This window comes from Carassius carassius, chromosome 9, assembly GCF_963082965.1.
Source record: "Carassius carassius chromosome 9, fCarCar2.1, whole genome shotgun sequence".
Classification (NCBI taxonomy): domain Eukaryota; kingdom Metazoa; phylum Chordata; class Actinopteri; order Cypriniformes; family Cyprinidae; genus Carassius; species Carassius carassius.
In genome coordinates this window covers 13,901,552-13,921,528 of record NC_081763.1, presented here as the reverse complement: position 1 = coordinate 13,921,528, position 19,977 = coordinate 13,901,552, and the positions used below count along the sequence as shown (strand labels likewise).

The 19,977-nt window shown below is 35.9% G+C and overlaps 2 protein-coding genes across 3 annotated transcripts; both read left to right on the top strand.

Moving 5' to 3' along the window:
- The first annotated feature begins 675 nt into the window (after positions 1 to 675).
- Positions 676 to 4,470, top strand: LOC132148999 (NFATC2-interacting protein-like). The gene is made up of 9 exons (XM_059557857.1): positions 676 to 761; positions 1,322 to 1,429; positions 1,602 to 1,656; positions 2,453 to 2,564; positions 2,767 to 2,850; positions 3,026 to 3,278; positions 3,418 to 3,562; positions 3,771 to 3,880; positions 3,962 to 4,470. Exons 1-9 carry the CDS (start codon positions 729 to 731, stop codon positions 4,121 to 4,123), a joined length of 1,062 nt encoding a protein of 353 aa, XP_059413840.1. The 5' UTR covers positions 676 to 728; the 3' UTR covers positions 4,124 to 4,470.
- A 3,963-nt stretch (positions 4,471 to 8,433) lies between these two features.
- Positions 8,434 to 18,985, top strand: LOC132148998 (protein spinster homolog 1-like). 2 transcript variants are annotated; one of them, XM_059557856.1, is made up of 13 exons: positions 8,434 to 8,697; positions 12,902 to 13,111; positions 13,817 to 13,882; positions 13,975 to 14,111; positions 14,258 to 14,409; positions 14,842 to 14,908; positions 15,082 to 15,224; positions 15,972 to 16,124; positions 16,321 to 16,510; positions 16,660 to 16,725; positions 17,486 to 17,584; positions 17,659 to 17,827; positions 18,484 to 18,985. In XM_059557856.1, exons 2-13 carry the CDS (start codon positions 12,904 to 12,906, stop codon positions 18,552 to 18,554), a joined length of 1,521 nt encoding a protein of 506 aa, XP_059413839.1. In that variant the 5' UTR covers positions 8,434 to 8,697; positions 12,902 to 12,903; the 3' UTR covers positions 18,555 to 18,985. The 2 variants fall into 2 exon arrangements, with proteins under 2 accessions (XP_059413839.1, XP_059413838.1); XM_059557855.1 differs by having other exon boundaries at positions 8,435 to 8,697; positions 12,899 to 13,111.
- The last annotated feature ends 992 nt before the right edge of the window (positions 18,986 to 19,977 follow it).

Sequence of the window (19,977 nt, the reverse complement as noted above, 5' to 3'; positions counted from 1 at the left end):
TTGTTCGAGAGAAGCATTTTGTGTGGAGAAAAATTGTGATGGGAACCAATTTTCCAAGCTAATAACACTTGCTGGTAAAATTTGGATAGATTAATTGGTAATTTCCCAGGCAGATAGTTACATCTCAATAGAAAAGATAAGCCTCCAAGCTTGTTAAAGATGGACTGAGGAATAAAGAACCATAATGAGTTTTAATTTCTTTGACAGTTTCTTAACCAATTAAGTTGAAAAGTATTGTTAATATATATATATATAAAAAATCTAACATCTCTAAGCCACCATCAACTCTTTTGCCTGATATAATGTCCTTTTTTAACTTGCAAGGTTTCTTTTTCCAAATAAAGTCGAGAAAGGTTTTATTAATTTCTTTGGAAGTTTTATCACTGACATAAAGGGAGAGAGTTGGATAAACAAATCTGGAAAGACCCTCAGCTTTGGAAAGCACAACTCTCCCAAACAAAGTCAGATCCCTTTGTAACCAGTTGTTAAAGATATTTTTAGTTTTTTTTATTTTAGGCATAAAATTCAGTTGTTCACGTATAAGTTTATTTTTAGAAATATAAATGCCAAGGTATTTAATAGAGTCCTTTACTGGTATGATTTCAACTAATAGATCTATAGAATCGTGTATAAATAATATTTCACATTTTTTAAACGGAATAAAGTGTTCAGTGAGCGAGCCTTTGTTACGTGACGTCACGCCGACCCACCGAGAGCGCGCACGGTTGATGAGCGCGCGGAAACGGACCATGGCTGAAAGGGTGAGATCTCTGTTAGCAGTTATTCATTCAATGCTAAATTTAAAGAGTTATTGCTACTCAAATTCTGTACATTTTACAGGGACATAATGTTTAAATAGTTATCGTCAAAAAAACAACCCTGAATATATATTATCTATAACTGCCTTGTGCAATAGCACGCTAGCTAATCAGTTGTCATATCGATTAATGAACAACAACAACAACAACAGAAAATGTGAAGCGCTTTAATTGGTTTTATTCAAGTAAATGTGCAGGTTTTATTTTCAAGTTTGCGGTAACGTACTGACAGAGCACCAGTTTAAAATTACTTTATATACGGTTGGCCATGTGTTTAAATAAACACTTACATTGGTTTCACTCTCATTTGGAGTTATTAATAGCCATTAAAACATTGTGTTAGTCGTTTAGTGAACAGTTTTGATGTTTGTTGTGATATATAAGTTGTAATAATTCTGTTAAAGTTGCGATTGGCAGGCTAGACAGCTAGCTATTACCTAAATGTATTATAATTTCCGTTTAAACCCATGAGATAATATTGGAAATATTTTCCCTTATTTCAGGGAACAGACAGTGACGTGGGTGTATCAGACCCCCCAAAACAAGCTCCTAAACGCCGACGCATCCTCGACGCCTCCTCCTTCACAACAGTACCTGTTTATTCCAACAAGGTGAGTAAGATCTCCCCTGCTTGACTTAAAAGTCCTTCATGACTCGAAAGAATATACTTGATGATCTTTGTCTGTTAATATGTCTGTATTCTAAATGCATTGGGATGATGTGTTACAAGGTGCAAACATAGGCTAAAAAAGATGATTCAGATGTTACATTATTCTGTTTTAGGTTAACAGCTCTTTGAATCTGAAGCCAATAACCTTCAAACACACCAGTCTCACAGGTATCAAAACTTTTTGTTATATACTAACATTTTTATTTTTATTTAGCAAGGACCCATTCAGTCTTGGTTGTCAAACTCCGCTCCTGGAGGACTGGAGCCCTGCAGAGTTTAGATTCAGCCCTAATTAAACACACCTGATCCAACTAATCAAGTCCTCAAGGCTTATTTGAAAACTAACATGGCATGTGTGTTGGAGAAGGGTTGGAACTAAACTCTGCAGGGCTTTGGCCATCCAGAAATTGATTTTTACACCCCTGCTTAAATGAATCAAAAGTGACCAAGAAGACATTTATAGTGTAAAAAAAGGTCTTTGTCAAAGAAATGCTTTTCTTTAGAATTTCTTTTATTTATCAGAAATCCTGAAAAACGTTTTGCATGAAAATATTAAGCAGCACAATGCTTTTCAACATGGATAATAAGATTGTTTCTTGAGTTGAAGATCAGCGTATAAGAATGATTTCTGAAGGATCATGTGACACTGAAGACTGCAGTAATGATGCTGAAAATTCCGCTTTGCATCACAGGAATATGCTACATATTTAAAATATGTTCAAAATGTAATGATTTAAAAAGTTTAAAATTGCAGTAATATTTCACAATATTACTGTGTTTTTGATTAAGAAAATGAATGCATATTCTTTCAAAAAATCATTTTAAAATGTTACAACTCCAAACTGATAATAGTGTATATCTGGCCTTTATGTAATGCTTCCTTCCTATCTTCATTGTAGATAATTAGCATTTTGTCAGTGGGATTAATCCACACCATCCTCACTGTTTTCATTTATTGTGTCAGATGAGGAAAAGGGTGGTCCTCTGTGGTCTCCGTCCCCACCTCGCGCAGAGAAACGGCCAATCAGCATTGATCTGAGTGGCTCTGAGGACGAGCCAGAACAGACTGAAGCTCAGTAAGTACACAGACTGAATTTGCTTCACCTTGGCATACAAAAAGTGTGTCATTATGCACGCACAATCAATGTTGTTTGTTTTTGTGACTCAAAAATAGCTCCTTGACATTAAAATGAATGATAGCCCTGCCTATTAATCATCTGATGAATGATCAGCCTAACCTAAGCCATCTAAACCATCGTCTTCCTCACCTCCCTAAAGGGAAATCCTTCATTCCCCCTCTCCACCCCCTCCACCTTGTAGTCCACCAGTGAAACGGAGCAGACGGGCAAACCAAAAAATACAGTAAGTGACGTATTAGTGATGAAATAAGACATTGAATGATCTCTTCTTTTAGACTGAACTTCTTTTCTCATGCAGTTTTTATAGTTATAAAATATAGTGACAGTCAATATTAGCGTTTTTTAAATAGGCTAGAGATAAGAGAACAGGTCTGACATTCTCTCGATCTCTGTCCTAGAGAAATCAACAGGAAATTTGATGCGATTGGCTCTCTGGTGTGTCTCTCACCGGAGCCTCTGGAGCCTGTGGTTGAAAACCGAAACTCTCCGTCTCCTGTGAAGGACTATGATGACGACGATGACATCATCATCGTTTCTTCTGACAGCAAAAAGAAAAGACGTCCACTAAATACTGAGGAAAGAGGCTCTGTACGAGAAATTTCACTAAAATTTCGCTGTCGAACAGAGTTGTACAAAATCCCAATACTGTCTGTAAGTGGAATAAACACTTTTGTTTAGATATGTGGAATATTTGTTTGGTAGAAAAAAATGTGAATTGAGTTATTTCAAACTGGAAAGAGAATGTTTTTAAATTTGACTGTAATTGTATTTATGTGCCTTTTGATTGCAGACTGCTCCTTTGAGTAAAGCTGTGGAGCAGCTGGCCAACAAACTCAATGTCCGAGCCAGCCAAATTCTGTTATTAAACAAAGATATCGATCTCCCTGTTCACTCGTCCATCAGTGAGCTGGGTCTCGGCATAGCTGACATTATAGGTAATAGAAAGCAGTAGTGATTTTGAGCTGAGTTAATTAGCATGCATCACAGTGCACTTATAAGAGTGCACTAGTCAGGTTACAGTTGTAAAAACTCCATTTTCTTCACAGGGAAATTAATATTAATGCTAAAAGATGAACTTTTAAATACAGACCTGTTGTGAGCTCTGCTATTGTTGAAATGATAAATCTCCACTGTCTTTCTCAGATTGTGTTGTAACAGAGAATAAACAAGAAGAGAGTGACAAAAGTAATGTCATTACTGTGCGACTGCAAGGCAAAGAGAAAGCATCGGCGCAGGAGTTTTCCCTCCAAAAGGTCTGCACTATACATCTTTTAGGATGTTCTTGTGATTATGTGAAATTAATTTAGTACTCATTTATTTTTTTTTATTTAAAGAATGCTACTCTAGGGTCCATCCTGTCTCAGTATGTCTCTGGTTTGAGCGCCAGTGCTAGACGGAAAGCCAGATTTCTCTTTGATGGGTCAAGGGTCACACACAGTCAGACTCCAGCTGACCTAGACATGGAGGACGGTGACGTCATTGAAGTCTGGGCCTAAGCGCCCACTACTATTGATGTCGTTGGGAGTTCTGTACTTTTTGAAACCATATTCTGGATGCATTGTAACATGTAAAATTGTACAGTTTTTGTGGTTCGCAAGGATGAAGAAAAAGATTTGTAGAGGTCAGACTTCTGTTTAGACTTCCTTATCACTTAAAACATGACCACAGAATTAATTTAAGATTTCATGAACAATACACATTTGACTTGTGTTTGAGGACGTGCAAAAACAATATAAATGCAGTTTTACATTGCGTATATACACCAGATTTATTAAAGAATAGATTTTTTTTTAATAAAAAGAATTTATTTAATTGAAAGGATTATAATAAAATGTCAAATTTATTAGATGGTTTTGTTTTATGTAGTACTTGTGTCAGTTTTCTAAAGGGCAATATTTTCTCCCTGAAGTTATTTTTAAGGGGCATTTTTATCCTAAGAGCATACTATTTTTATCTTATAAAACATCACAAGCATTTATGTCAAGTAATTCAACTTAACTGAAATAAGTTATCAACTGGAACAATTATAGCAGTTACCTATAAAAATAAACCAACAGCAATTGCTAAAGTACTTGTAGATAGGACAACATTTGTTTCTTAGATTGTAAATACTGTGGTGCCAACGTAGGCATCACAGTATTTACAGTCTAAGAAACAAACCTGCAATAGGCCTAATAGATTATACTGAAATATTAGATAAGGAAAATGAGGATACGTGGGGTATTTTGTCACATTCAGAGGCCCGAGTATGATTTCTAACTCTGTTAAAAACCTAGATTGCAGCAAAAGTTAACTTCACACTCATGTGAACTCGTGTGTTATTTCAGGTTATTGATCAACTCTAACAATTCATCACTGCTTTACAGTGAGTTGTCTGCTGATAAAGCACCAGCAATCATCAGCACGAGAAGCAGAGAAATGAAAGGTTCAGATTCACTAGTGATTTTGTTAGCCTCTTTTAGTCATTTGCTTAATGCTAGTTGGGGGCACAATTCAGAATATCAATTTCACTCATGGTTTTATATTGGTCTGAGTATGGCAAGCCTTTGTAACATTTAATCTATAAGCTGTACTAGTATCTTTTTTCATGTTAGTAGTACTTATTTTTTTAGATACTAGTATCTTTTCCATTAAGTACTAGTACTTATTCATTAGATACTAGTGCTTATTCGTTAACTACTAGTGCTTATTCGTTAACTACTAGTGCTTATTCTTTAGGTACTAGTGTCTTTTGTAAAGTTACTAGTACTTATTCATTAGATACTAGTACTTAATCATTAGATACTAGTACTTAATTATTAGACACTAGTACTTATTCCAATTGTGACTAGTATTTAATTAAACTATTTGTGTTAACAAAAAATAGAACTAACACTTATTTTTTAGTTACTAGTAACATTTTAGACAAGAGATATTCTGAACTTAGATACTAGTACTTTTTAAATTTCTGCCCAGTATGGTAATTGTATGTTGAATATTAATGAGCCAGTTTTTTACCTCAAAGTTCTTAATTATTTTAGCTATTTTTACTCAAATTAGGGTTTTGCAAGCAATAATGAGTACTCAATTAATTAATTTTTAATTCATACTCGTCGCCGGAGGGCGCCCTCGCGCAGAAACTCCACAAGTGAGACTCACTGATGAAGTTCCAGGAAACTCAACTTTCGCTGTAGATGTAGCTGAATAACATTCAGATAGACGTTTTACTGATGAAACTTGATGAAAATAAACAATGCCTGCGACAATATATGTTTTTATCTCTGCTCTTCAAACCATCGCACGTATTTTTTGAGAATAAAGTTTAAAATGCAATCCTAATGCAAATTTATTCTGCGTGTTGTATTACCATGTGGACTCTGATTGGACGGTGGAGAGGTACTCATGTTTATGTAATGATATGTTTAAATGAAGATATCTCCAAATACATTCTAAGTAGTTCTTAATGAGGTTGAAGATATCTCCAAACGAACAGGGACTCGGAGTTATTCTGTTTTTGATATCATCTTTTAATTTCTGACAAGTAATTATTGCAATAGTATCTAGTATCTATTTATTCATTAGATACTAGTACTTATTTTTTAGATACTGGTACTTATTCATTAGATACTAGTTCTTATTTAATAGATAGTAGTAGTTATTCATTAGGTACTAGTTCTTATTCTTTAGACACTAGTACCTTTTTTAATCACTACTAGTAACTATTCTTATATTACTAGTCAGATCTGCTTTTTTACTCGTCTTATGTTATCAATAGTCCAAATGGCTACAGTAGAGTTCAACAAAAAAAATTACTAGTAAAATAAAAAATCATACTAGTATCTAATAAATGTGTACTAGTATCTAAAGTACTATTACCTATTTAATAGGTAGTATCTAATGAATGAGAACTAGTTTTTAATAAATAAGCACTAGTACCTAATGAATAAGTACTAGTATCTAATGAATAAGTACTAGTATCTAATGATTAAGTACTAGTATCTAATAAATAAGTACTAGTATCTAATGATTAAGTACTAGTATCTAATGAATAAGTACTAGTAACTTTACAAAAGAAACTAGTACCTAAAGAATAAGCACTAGTAGTTAATGAATAAGTACTAGTACTTAATGGAAAAGATACTAGTATCTAAAAAAAAAGTACTAGTAACTTGAAAAAAGATACTAGTACAGTTTATAGATTAAATGTTACAAAGGCTTTCCATAGTAACAATATAAAAGTTACTAGACACTATTGAATTAAGTACTCTAATGTACGGAAGTTCTAAGCGGCCAATAATTGCTTTATAATTTTTTTCCTTTTGGTTTTCTCGTTATAACGACTTAATTTTCTCGTTATCTCGACATAATGAAAGTCGTTTTCTCGTTATAACAACTTAATTTTCTCTAAGTTACAAAACTGCGCCAGCAGGTGGCACTAGAGGCCTGAATATAACTGATGGGTGTTGTACACTGTTCACTTTACTGTACGCGAACTTCCTTGTGATTGCTATAATTTGTGCCGTCTTGTTCATTACTGACATTTAATTAATTCATAAACGTTAAATGCTTTAATCAACATGATTATTTTGTGTATTAAGTTCTTGCTAGATGCATGATTTTCACCAACGCGTTCTGGGTCATAAAATAACTGCTTATCAAAACCAAGGTTGACGTCACTGTATTCTGTTTGCACCTATATCTTTATTTGTGCTTCTTTTAGGCACATGATTAGGTAGTTAATTAGCGGAGATGGTATCTACAGTAGGACAGGATTTAACGATGTAGGCTATTTGTGATGTGCTTCTTTTCCTTATTATTAATCTTTATTGTTAACCATATTGATGAGAAATTTGATGTATATGTAAAGTGCACAGGCTAATTTAATTCAGTTTTGTTCTATAATGTTGTAATCGGTTTTTTTTTCTGCACACACAGACACACACTGCACTTGAACGATCATTTCAAACAGAAGCTTGTAACGCACATGATATCTGCCACAGCATATAATGACTGCTAAAAATTACAAATTATATATAATTTTATTTCAAATAAAGGGAAAATTAAAAGTGAGTTTAATCCAATCAGCTCTAAAAGATCTTAGAATAGTTCTGCATCCTTCTGAAGTGTTCGCGGTGTTGCCATTTAAACATGTTAATTACAACAGCAAAACGTTTGGTGTACTGTCTCTTGAAAAATCATCAGTGATTGATCAGCCTTTATTTATGTACAGTATTGTAGACGTTATTACCTAGGCGAAGCAAAATTTGCTGAAATATAGTCTACAGTAAGAGAGCCTGCATGGTCCATCAGATGCCTGTCAAAGTTGAGTCTGTTACTATAGCAACAGTAAAAATGTCATGTCATTATAACGAGAAAACGACTTTCGTTATGCCGAGATAACGAAAAAATTAAGTTGTTATAACGAGAAAACAAAAAGGAAAAAAAATTATAATGCATGGCCGCTTAGAACGTCCGTACTAATGAATAAGTACTAGTGTCTAATAAATAAATACTTACATAATAAATAAGCACTAGTATCTAATGAATAAGTACTAGTGTCTAATAAATAAATACTTACATAATAAATAAGCACTAGTATCTAATGAATAAGTACTAGTAACTTTACAAAAGACACTAGTACCTAAAGAATAAGCAATAGTTAATAAGTCCAGTATACTTAATGGAAAAGATACTAGTATCTAAAAAATAAGTACTAGTAACTTGAAAAAAGATACTAGTACAGCTTATAGATTAAATGTTACAAAGGCTTTCCATAGTCTGAGTTTATCTTTCAAAATTGCGCAGTGAGGTGAAAACCACGCTTGGGGAAGCAGGCGCTCACATGACTGAGGAGCGGAAGCCCTGCGTCATTCCAATATGGCGTCGTGCTGAGCTTGTAGATCAGCAACACAACTAAAAGTCTGTCGACTGCACAGTTAGCTTTTAGACCCTCCACTGAGATTCAAAAATGCCCACACAGGAGGTAAGGTAAAGAAAGCCCCCTGAAACGTCTTGACAACTCGGAGGGAGCCCAGCAGCGTCCAGAAGAAGAGCTCTGAGGACGCCTCTGACATCGCTTTGCGTTTTCCAGGTAACTTAAACAACAGTTTAAGCATGAGGACTGCTTATAGAATAGTAAACAAAGTCTCGGATATATCATACGGGAGACAGTTCATAGCCTTCTTTTCTTCTTTTCTGTTTCGGGATTTGCATGCCTCCGTAAACAGTGTTAAATGAAAGGCTCTGCTATGGTTGTGATTGAATGTTTTGCTTTTACAAGTGTTGATGAAACACTATTTATTTATTTACTTACTGTTGGCACCACTGTCAGTGAAATATGTTGCCTAACCAGCTAAATGTCTGTACATAGACTAGTATTGGTCAACATCAAGTATCACATGTCATCAGTCAGCAAAACAGTTTTTGTTGTTGGTGTTTTTTAGTTGGATTCAGTTAACAATCTGAGTTTCGATATAAATTATTGAAAGTTGATAAGGATACTTCTGACTTGTTATCCCACATAGTTGTGTAGGTTTGGTCACTTGAAAGTTTTAAATCTAAACATTTACATTCATATATTATTTATTAAAAATGTGCACACATGCACAACTTTCTGAGCTCATAGTGTATTTTCTCTTTCAATATTGTTTTTCTTCATCACTTTAATCACATGATATTGTGGTATTAAGATTAATTAGTATCACGAGCATGTGCCTATATACTTCCCTCTCCATCTGTCTTCCTTGTGTGTCTAAACTCCTGACAAACAAACTAGATTATAAATGTTTGTTTTCATTTTAAAAAGGCAAATTAGAAGCATTTTGACAGGCTTCAGAAGACTTTTGAACCCCACTGTACATCCTCATGTGAGGATGCGATTAGAATGTGATCAATAGTCTGTGTAATCAGTGACAGACTTTGGTCTTTTTATTTTATTTAAAGCCTTATGGCTCAAACAGTGTGTCAGTCTTTGGTTTTGCTTCCCATAATGATCTTTGATTGTGGTAGACCAAACCATCCATGTTCCTGAAAAGTTTTGTATCTGTATACGTGCAATATTCCATTCCCAAAGCACAAAAAAAAAAGGTCACACACATTTTACACCTTTCTGGAGTTTTATTTTAGGTTTTGATGTCCTTAAGAATATATATTTCCAGTATAAATGCCAAAAACCATCTCAATATATTTTTACAGGTCCTCTTTCAGGAGGTCTACTAAGAACAGGTCGATTTCGGACAGTCTAATTAATATTCATGATCCTCTCTTCTGATTGGATTGTTGTTTTCTGAGTGACGCATGGCCAGGCCAACCACAGTTAACTAGGGTCATCTATGCTGTAGCCTGCTGTGGCTTGGTGATACTTACAAGTAAGGTAAATAGAAACACCTATAATGATGGCCACTGCTGAGGGAAATGTTGTCTGGGCTTACATGTTTGAGCCGAACTCAGACCCCGAATCAAAGCCAACAGGAGACAACCAACCACCTCCTCAAAATAGCTTAAAATAGGATGTTTCAGAATTGTAATTAGCTAATTTTTTTTCTCTTTTTCAAACACCAAATGCAGTAAGCTATGTTATAGGCTTGCTGCGATAGACTGTGCTGATGGTGATACCTTTGTTAAAGGGTTACTTCACCCAAATATAAAAATTATGCCATTAATGACTCACCCTCATGTCGTTCCAAACCCGTAAGACCTCCGTTCATCTTTGGAACACAGTTGTTGCTGAATAAAGTCATAATTTTTGTTATTTTTGGACCAAAATGTATTTTCGATGCTTCAACAAATTCTAACTGACCCTCTTATGTAACATGGACTACTTTGATGATGTTTTTATTACCTTTCTGGTAGGGTTGTGCCGATCATGATCGGCCGATCGTTAATACGCATCTCGTCAATAAAGCCGGTTCTCTTATCAGCGGTAAATTCCATCAGGTGTGTGATTTCACATAGAGCAGCTGTTACTACACAGAGCTGTTGTTAACTGAGAAGATGCGCAAATAAACGCTGAAAATGAACGTGGATTTGCGCATCTTCTCAGGCCGGCGACACACTGGATGCGTGGCGCAAGCGTCTCAGCCACGTGGCGTGTCGGTTTTTAATTCGGCTCCCATGTTAACAGGTTAGAGCTTGCAGACTGCCTGCGTGAGTCGCGCGTCTCAGGCGCGGCTCGAGCCGCGCGGAAAACGCCTGCATGCTAGAAATAGAACCGACGCCTATTTTTACCGCGACACGCGCGCGTGTTGGAAGCGTTTCCAGGCAAAATATAATAGGAAAATGTGTTTTTATGTCATTTTGTACACAAATACATATGAATTCATGATATTTTGATATTTGAAAGTCTATAGGTTAACATAAATTCAGATATAAATGTAATTTAAAAGATAAATAAATAATTATCGATTTTCAAATATTGCACCTGTCAAACATAATCTATTTAGCTTTAAATACTTTTGACGGTGTCCTTTATCAGTAGGCGTAGGTGTAGGTGTGTAAAAAAAAGTTGATATTGTTGTCATGAAGACAAGAGCCTGGTCTGTCAACTGTCTCCCTCTACAGCAGCAGCGTGCCAGTGCCGCGCCAGGCACGCTTCTGGTGTGTAAAGACACAGAATCCGCCACGCTTCTGGGACGCTTCTGGGACGCTTCAGACATGCGACGCTCACGCCACGCAGCCAGTGTGTCACCGGCCTCAGTTAACAACGGCTCTGTGTAGTAACAGCTGCTCTATGTGAAATCATGCACCTGATGGAATTTACAGCTGATTAGAGAACCGGCTTTACTGACGAGATGCGCATAACGATCGGCCGATCGTGATCGGAGCAGCCCTACTTTCTGGACATGGATAGTATGCCGTACATACATTTTCAATGGAGGGACAGAGAGCTCTCGGACTAAATCTAAAATATCTTAAACTGTGTTCCGAAGATGAACGGAGGTCTTACGGGTTTGGAACGACATGAGGGTGAGTCATTAATGACATACCATATTTTCCGCACTATAAGGCGCACCTTCAATGAATGGCCTATTTGAGAACTGTTTTCATATACTGCACCGACCCCCACTGTTGTTTTGATTTTTTGTAGGAATAAAAATAATTTAGCCTGCCCTATAACATGGTGTGTTTTTGTTTGTTTTGTTAATAAAAGTTCTATGTTTTATAAATAGGCTAAATTGAGTTACATTGAGTTACAATTTGATGTTACATTTTTGTTGTTGCATTCAAGCAATTGATGCCGAACTGCTGCTAATTCAAAAGTAAAAGTAAAATATGCACGGTGCTTTTAAGCTGTTTAAAAGCAAGGAAAAGATGGAAAATTCAAACAAACTAAAAACGAATAATTGCTTTACGAATTGCAGCTATTTGAAAGTGAAAGTAAAATTCCCATAATGAGTGAGGAAAGCGAGAAAAAGAGGGAACGCCCTGCCCCCATGGTGATACCAGTATAACCGGTGTTGTTACACATTGATTATCTGGTGGGAAATGTTCCTCACTGTCACAACCCACTATGTAACTATTGCTTTCCTACTGACACGGTAAATTCACGTTAGCATTGCATAAATTTACAAATTATAATTTCAGATTATGCTGGCTCCATAATGTAACATAAAATGTGTGAGAAGTTTACTGAAGGGTTTAAGGTTGGACCCAACAATGTAGGGACTGCAGCATCTTTAATGATTATCTACTTTGAAAAACTGGCATTAAACTGTTCCTGATTGATGTAGCAGTCACTTGTGAAATGTGCAGAACAGACAGTTAAGTTCGAACTAAATTGCTGTGGTATTTCCGAATCAATGAACATTAGCTTCTGGTCTCTTATATGAAACCTGTTCGGAAGCCTGTGCAATGATGTAGTTTCCTAACATCCATCGACAGAAAAGCATTTTCTTGACATGTTTCCGTGTTGTTGCCCAGCAGTGGCACAGATGCCATGTTGTCTGGTGGGACGTAGACAACTGAGTAGTTTTGACATCACCTTTTTTCGGAAGTCACAACGGCTCGTGAAAAGGCACCGCTACTTTATGTGGGATGTGTGCATTTGACTGTGGATTGACTGATTTGAAACTATTATGGTAGTTACATAGTCCCTAGACCTCAGTTATCATTAAAAAAGCCGTGAAGTTTCATTTTTGACAATATGGGACCTTTAACTGATAAAATGCAGTGTAATCTGCTTTGGTCAAAAGCATCTGCCCATTGGAAAAATGTAAATGTGAAACTGTTGATTTGAACTAAACACTGGCTTTTTTTTTTTGTTGTTCTTCCTCAACTTTAATCTTTTTCTGCAGCAGTGATGTCACTGACAGATGTTTCTGCCGACACAACACCCTTCTTCTCAGATGATAATGAGGGGGAGGGACCTACTGGCAATGGGGTGGGTTCACCTCAGCCCAAGGAGGAGGAGTCTGCCAGCGGAGTGTCTGATAGAAGAGCTAAAGTGACCGTGGTTGTACTCTGCTACATCAATCTACTGAACTATATGGACAGATTCACTGTGGCAGGTAACCAGCACTAGTAGATTTCAGCGCATCAGTGCTGCTATACAATGCTGGGCCCCTTTTAATCCAGATCAAATGCGCAAGACAAAGATACACAACATGACAATAATTTGATTTACTTTTTTTCTTTTTGAATCAGAAGCCTTTTAAATCCCATCTTGGATTCCAACAATTCAATAATATTAGGTTCAAGTATTGTTGTCTGATGGCGTGTTATTTTAGTATTATTTATATACTATTGTTTATCAAAAAAATTAAATCAGCTTACTTTTTTATATTTCCATTTGAATTTTAGTTGTTTTTTATATACTTTGTCATTTTATTTATTAAACTTCACATTTAATTCAGTTAATTGCCATTGCAACGTTCAAATTTTTATTTTTTACAATTAAGTTCAGCTACCATTTTTTATTTTATTTCAGCTTTATTTTATTAAATTTTTTATTTAGCTTTATTTCAATTAAGGGAAATTAATTTTAATCGTTTTAGTTTACAGTAATCTGTCTGAGGTTCATAAACATATTTTTTCATCAGTAGTAGAGACCTTGTTGAAAGCAAAGATATTTGTTGTTCCAAAAATTAATTTATAAATATCTATAGAAAGACTTCATTGTTGTTTTATTCTGCAAAACGTATAATGTGCAATGGCGCAAATGTGCAACTGGTCGTTTAATAAATCGTGATAAGAGTGAACTTCCTGTCTTACAGGTGTACTTCCAGACATTGAGAAGTTCTTCAGCATGAGCGATGGAAAATCAGGGCTACTTCAGACAGGCGAGTGGATTCTTACCATCGGTGATCCATTTTATCATCATTATAATTATTTATTACCTTTTCACTCACTTTGATTCTTTATTCCTTTTTAGTCTTCATCTGCAGTTACATGATCTTGGCTCCTGTGTTTGGATACCTGGGCGACAGGTATAACAGGAAGTACATCATGTGTGTGGGAATTTTTTTCTGGTCCCTAGTGACATTAGCCAGCTCCTTCATTGGCAAAGAAGTAAGTCCTACATTACACCTTTCAGACTTTGCAAATGCATACAATACTTTCTTCTTTTCTTTCATGCTTTTAGTCTCTGATACGATGTCTTCTATACTAAACGGTGTTATTCAGAGAGTAAACTAATAGGATAAATCTTCTCTCAGCATTTCTGGGCGTTGTTGTTGACGCGAGGGCTGGTGGGTGTTGGGGAGGCCAGTTACTCCACCATTGCTCCCACCATCATCGCTGACCTGTTTGTCAAGGAGATGAGGACCAACATGCTCTCCATTTTCTACTTTGCGATCCCAGTGGGCAGGTGGGAGAATGCACAAACATACACTCAATGGAAATACTGGTGTTTAGGATATATTCACACTGAATGGTTACGTTCTCACACTGAACACCGAACAAAGCTGCATTTATATGTTTTCAGGCTGCTACAGTTAAGCACTTCCGAGAAAGAACTAGTCCTTGGATATTTAACATTTATGAGGATAATTAAATGGATTCATATATTGATTGATTATTTGACCAGACATTTCCAAAATTTACTTACAGCCTTGTTAATAGATAGCACATTGTCATTTCTTTTCTCTCATGTAAATTAAAACATTTGTTTTGAACATTAGTTTGTGCCCCTAAAACATGATTTTAAAGAGCTGACTATTGAATGGACAGCATAAGCTACAATGTGGACCCAGGCCTGGTGCCGATTTTCATTCAGATCTACTGGCCTTTCTTTCCTCAGTGGTCTGGGTTATATCGTGGGCTCAAAGGTGAATGAGGTGGCTAGGGATTGGCACTGGGCTCTTCGGGTACGTTTGCAGCACCAAACCTCTATCTGTTTATCTGTCTCTGGGTGGATTGCATGACATATGCTTATTGCTTTAACCACAATATCTCATTTGGAGATTAAATTTAATAACAATTCTCTGTAATGTCCTCACACTTATTCTCACTTTAATTTTCTCTCTGCGTGTTTTTGTAGGTGACCCCTGGTCTGGGGCTGCTGGCAGTAATCCTGTTGTTTTTGGTAGTTCAGGAACCGAAGCGTGGTGCGATCGAAGCTCGTCCAGAGCACACGCTGCACAGAACCAGCTGGATGACGGACATCAAAGCACTCTGCAGGAAGTGAGTCAGTAGCTGCGTTTACATGGACCTTTCTAATCCGATCGTAATAGGACTAGAAGCACAATCAGAATAAAAAAAGTCACATGTAAACACGTCAATCGGATTGTATTGGCTCGATCGTGCTAAAATTTCAATTGGATTGTAAAGGTTGGTTTATCCATTTTTTAATCCGAGCGAGAGGACATGTAAACACTTGATCGGATTGAAAACCGAAGCTGGAAAGTACTGCGCATGCGCAGTGGCGTAGAAATAGCGTATGACGCGTGGAACAAGGTGTTCTTCCTGGTGAATAAAGTGTCATAAATTAAAAATATTATGCAGCAAAACTGTTTTCAACATTGATAATAAGAAATGTTTCTTGAGCAGCAAATCAGCACATTAGAATGATTTCTCAAGGATCATGTGACACTGAAGACTGGAGTACGCTGAAAATTTTGCAATCACAGGAATAATTGAGATTTTAAAGTATAATCAAATAGATGAGTTCTTTTAAATGTTAATATTTCACAATATTACTGTTTTTATTATATATTGGATAAAAGAATTTAGCCTTGATGATCATAAGACTTCTATCAAAACAATTTAAAAATCTTAATTATTGCACACTTTTGACCAGTAGTGTAATATAGCAAGAAGTCAAAAGTATATGGTTCTTGAGCTATTTGTTGTGTAATTATTTGCAATAGCTGAATGTTTCTTTTCTGAACTAAATGTCTCTTTCTATTTCCCTCTTTGTTTCTGTTGCAGTCCAAGTTTTGTTCTGTCCACGTTGGGCTTCACGACTGTGGCCTTTGTGACAGGATCACTAGCCCTGTGGGCCCCTGCCTTTTTATTCAGAGCGGGCGTCTTCACTGGAGAGAAGCAGCCATGTTTCAAAGCCCCCTGTGACAACTCTGACAGGTGTCAGCCCCTCATACACACCACCTCACTCTCAATACATACCATCACTTTTGTTTTCTTTTAATGTCTTTGTAGTCTTTTAATATCATGGTACATTATGATGTTATGAGCAGTGCACTTGTACATGCTGTATTGTAAATATTGTTCTGTTAAGACATGCACTAACAATGTTCTTCTAATATCTTTCGCCCCACAGTGTGATTTTTGGCGTCATCACAGTTGTGACCGGCATCTTGGGAGTAGCAGGTGGGGTGCAGGCGAGCAAGAAGCTGAGGACCAGGACCCCTCGAGCCGATCCATTAGTCTGTGCTGCAGGACTCCTCCTCGCTGCTCCCTTTCTCTATCTGTCCATCATGTTTGCTCAGGCTAGCACTGTGGCCACATATGTAAGTCACTCATTTGACTTCACCTTTGACCCTGTTTTATCCCAAAAAGTTTTTTTTTTCCCCCAGAAAGTGTTTTCAATGCAATATTGACCTTTAGTGTTGAATGTAAAGCACTTTTATGCTGGTTAACCATTTTGTGTTGCCATCAGATCTTTATCTTCCTGGGTGAGACATTCCTGTCTATGAATTGGGCTGTTGTTGCGGATATCCTACTGGTGAGTTTCCCTTCCTCCCATTTCATCCCTTTTTTTCACTACCAATTAAAAAGAACAATGTAAAGATGATTTGATTTGATTATTCACTCATCCTCATGTTTTTACCAACTTGTATGATGTTTTGTTTCCCGTAAAACACAAAAACAGAATTGTTTGAAGAATGTTATACAGTTATTGCCATTCAAGGACGTAGTGTTTAGTGTCCACAGATTGTCAAACTCTAAATAGGACAAGAAACCACCATAAAAGAAAAAATTATATATATATATATATATATATATATATATATATATATATATATATATATATATATATATATATATATATAATTATTTGATAGTTTTTTTTATTTATTTTTTTATTATTATTGTTTTTTTTTTATACAAATCAAAATCTAACAGAATCACAAAATGAATCGTATTTAATGAATTTAATTTCAACACTTTCTGTGTTGTTAAAAAGTTAAGTTTGTTTGGTGCTGATAGCCTCGTGGTTTGTGTGTCAACATACAGCATAGCTGTGCTCACCCGAGTTCGATTCCTTTGCTGATCCCACTCCCCTCTTTCCACCCAGTGCCTTCCTGTCATCTCTGTTTGAATATTGTTTTGGACATTGGGAGCCACACAGATCAAAAAGATTGAGAAACATTTGATGTTTTTGTAATGCTTTAAAAATGTGGTCTTTCGGGTTCTAATGAAATATGTGTTTGGAACAACATGATTTCTCTTTCTTTATTGTTCTCATTTCTCTCTTCGCTCAGTATGTTGTGATCCCCACACGGCGCTCCACGGCGGAAGCGTTTCAGATTGTCCTCTCACACTTGCTGGGTGACGCTATCAGCCCTTACCTCATAGGAGTGGTACGTCAATCTCACAGTTGCACAGAAAAAGTCTTTCTAAGTTCTTTTTTAAAGTGGTTTTTTTTTCTCGTAAGGTGTCAGACTCAATAAAGAAGTCGGATTCATACATGTGGGAGTTTCGTTCACTTCAGATGTCACTCCTGCTGTGTTCCTTCGTGGCCGTGGTGGGTGGAGCTTTCTTCCTCACCACGGCCCTCTTCATTGAAAAAGACCGACATCTGGCAGAGAACTATGTGCCCTCTGGTGCGTGACATCACTGATGACATCACAGTCTTGTCTTAGATTAGAGGCCATTCATATTTCAGGACAACCTTGGAAGTCCCATTTATGTTTGATTAGTTTATTTTAGTATTTATATTTAGTACAAGTTTTAGTAATTTATGCGCTTGTCAAGGACAACATTTCTAAAACTTAAGGTTTTTAAAGTTTATTATTTAATATTTTTAGTTTTTAGATATTTAATTTATTTTAATAAATTGTCTTTATATATATATATATATATATATATATATATATATATATATATATATACCGGTGTATATATAGTTTGTTATATTCTGTGTATTTTACAATGGATTGGTTTTAATTGCCAATAATAATTCCTGCTTTTAAGAAAGCATTTTGAAAGAAATACTGCTGGTTGAATACAGCCTCAGGGTCTATCCATGGCATTTTGTGCCTTGCTGTCATAAGTGCATTATTGTAAACGTGTTTTTTAACGAATCTGTAAATATTCCTTTCAGTCTCTTCATTAAACAAAAGTCTGACTAATTGTTATAAGTCATCATTTCCATTTGTGGGTTTGGCTAATTCTTCATGTGCAATTCTCAGTCACTATAGTCTTTATAAATGCTTTGCAAATATAACATACTGACATGTCTTTTTTTTTTTTTTTTAAGATGATGCACCAATTATTGTTCCAAAGAGAGGGAGGTCCACTAAAGTATCAGTGTCAAGTGTTTTAATTTGAGATGGCACAAGGATTTGGATTGTTCTCAACACGGGGAACAGCACTCTGGAGCAGGCAGATAGAGCCAGTCCTGGAGCAGCAATCACTGATTGGATACCAATAAGGAGTTTTATAGTAATTTATTATGCTTATGTTTTTGTTTATATTCTTAACTCATTTATTGATTTGGGAACATTTTGGACTAAAAACATATCAGTAACATCTTACCTGGTAGTCCTTAAAAAAAAAAAAGCAAAGCGGTTATATGGTGGGAACATTTCATTACCTTTTATTGAAACTCCTGAAGATGTGTTTTAGGATTCATGTAAATTATATTTTAGATGTTTTTATTGAAGGGGATCTCAATTGATTTCTCAGTCTATAGGTTCTTAAGTCAGTAAACTAAAACCAAGGTACTTTCGAAATTCTGTTGCATTTGTTTTCATCGAAGCAGGACTCTAAGAAGTAGCAGAGTTGGACTGCGCTTGAGCAGCACTGAATTCTGTATGTGATCTGCTTTTGCAAACTAAAGTCTTTCCTCCGGTTTTAATGTCTTTTCTTCTATACTAACATTTGAGCTTTTGGGGTCTTTCAGGAAACGCACCAAAAACAAACACTAATGCTACTGTAGCATGATTCAGATATTAACTTCATTATATATATATATATATTTTATAATCAGATTTTTTTTGTTTGTTTGTTTCTTGCTAATCTTGTTTTGTAACCTTTTTAAAAACATTAAAAATTAAATGAGAAATCTATTCCAAGTTGTCTTTAATCAGTTTTCTTGTGTTAAACTTGTTTTAAATCGGTTCTCATTTCTTCTTACAGCACATTGAAATAATGGCGAGTATTTTATTTCTGCTTTATCTTCATCTTTCTCACTGTCTCTTGCAAGTTTGCGTTCTCTCTCTCTCTCTTTGCAGTGGCAAGAACGATGATCAAGGTTTTTTCAGTTGCTGTGGTTTCCTGTTTGTAGGTGGGATCTAGAGATGCAGGTCTGTTTGGTAAATTTGCTGTGAAAATTAGCCTCGTGAATGAATTATGAACACTGAAGCGCCTGAAACGAAGCACGCGTTGTCATTGCAGTGGAACATTCGGTGGATGATGTTGTGCTTGTGGGAATACAATGAACCTGCAATATGTCATTCCTGTAGTTTGTTTGTGTAGGTTACAAGAACACCACAAAATGCCACAAGAGTGGGAGGCAAGATTGAGAAATTATGACTCACTGTCCGCCATAACTAAGCAACACAGTTTGAATCAGACAACATTCATACATATTCTTTTATTTTACTCCCTTTCTCTTGTTAAACTGCAGGGAAGCATCTATGTTCTGTGACACTTTATTTACGAAGATTATATAGCATGAACTATAACTCATTTGTTGTTTGTTTTTATTATTATTTAAATGACCAATTATTATTTGACAGTAAATCTAGCA

What these genes read in the sequence shown, in the direction of transcription:
- LOC132148998 (XM_059557856.1), top strand. Translation starts at nt 12,904, where the DNA reads ATGTCACTGACAGATGTTTCTGCCGACACAACACCCTTCTTCTCAGAT. An exon ending in GCTCCTTCATTGGCAAAGAA is followed by an intron (nt 14,112 to 14,257) that starts GTAAGTCCTACA and finishes ATCTTCTCTCAG; the next exon opens with CATTTCTGGGCGTTGTTGTT. An exon ending in ATTGGCACTGGGCTCTTCGG is followed by an intron (nt 14,909 to 15,081) that starts GTACGTTTGCAG and finishes GTGTTTTTGTAG; the next exon opens with GTGACCCCTGGTCTGGGGCT.
- LOC132148999 (XM_059557857.1), top strand. Translation starts at nt 729, where the DNA reads ATGAGCGCGCGGAAACGGACCATGGCTGAAAGG. An exon ending in TACCTGTTTATTCCAACAAG is followed by an intron (nt 1,430 to 1,601) that starts GTGAGTAAGATC and finishes ATTCTGTTTTAG; the next exon opens with GTTAACAGCTCTTTGAATCT. An exon ending in AGGAGTTTTCCCTCCAAAAG is followed by an intron (nt 3,881 to 3,961) that starts GTCTGCACTATA and finishes TTTTATTTAAAG; the next exon opens with AATGCTACTCTAGGGTCCAT.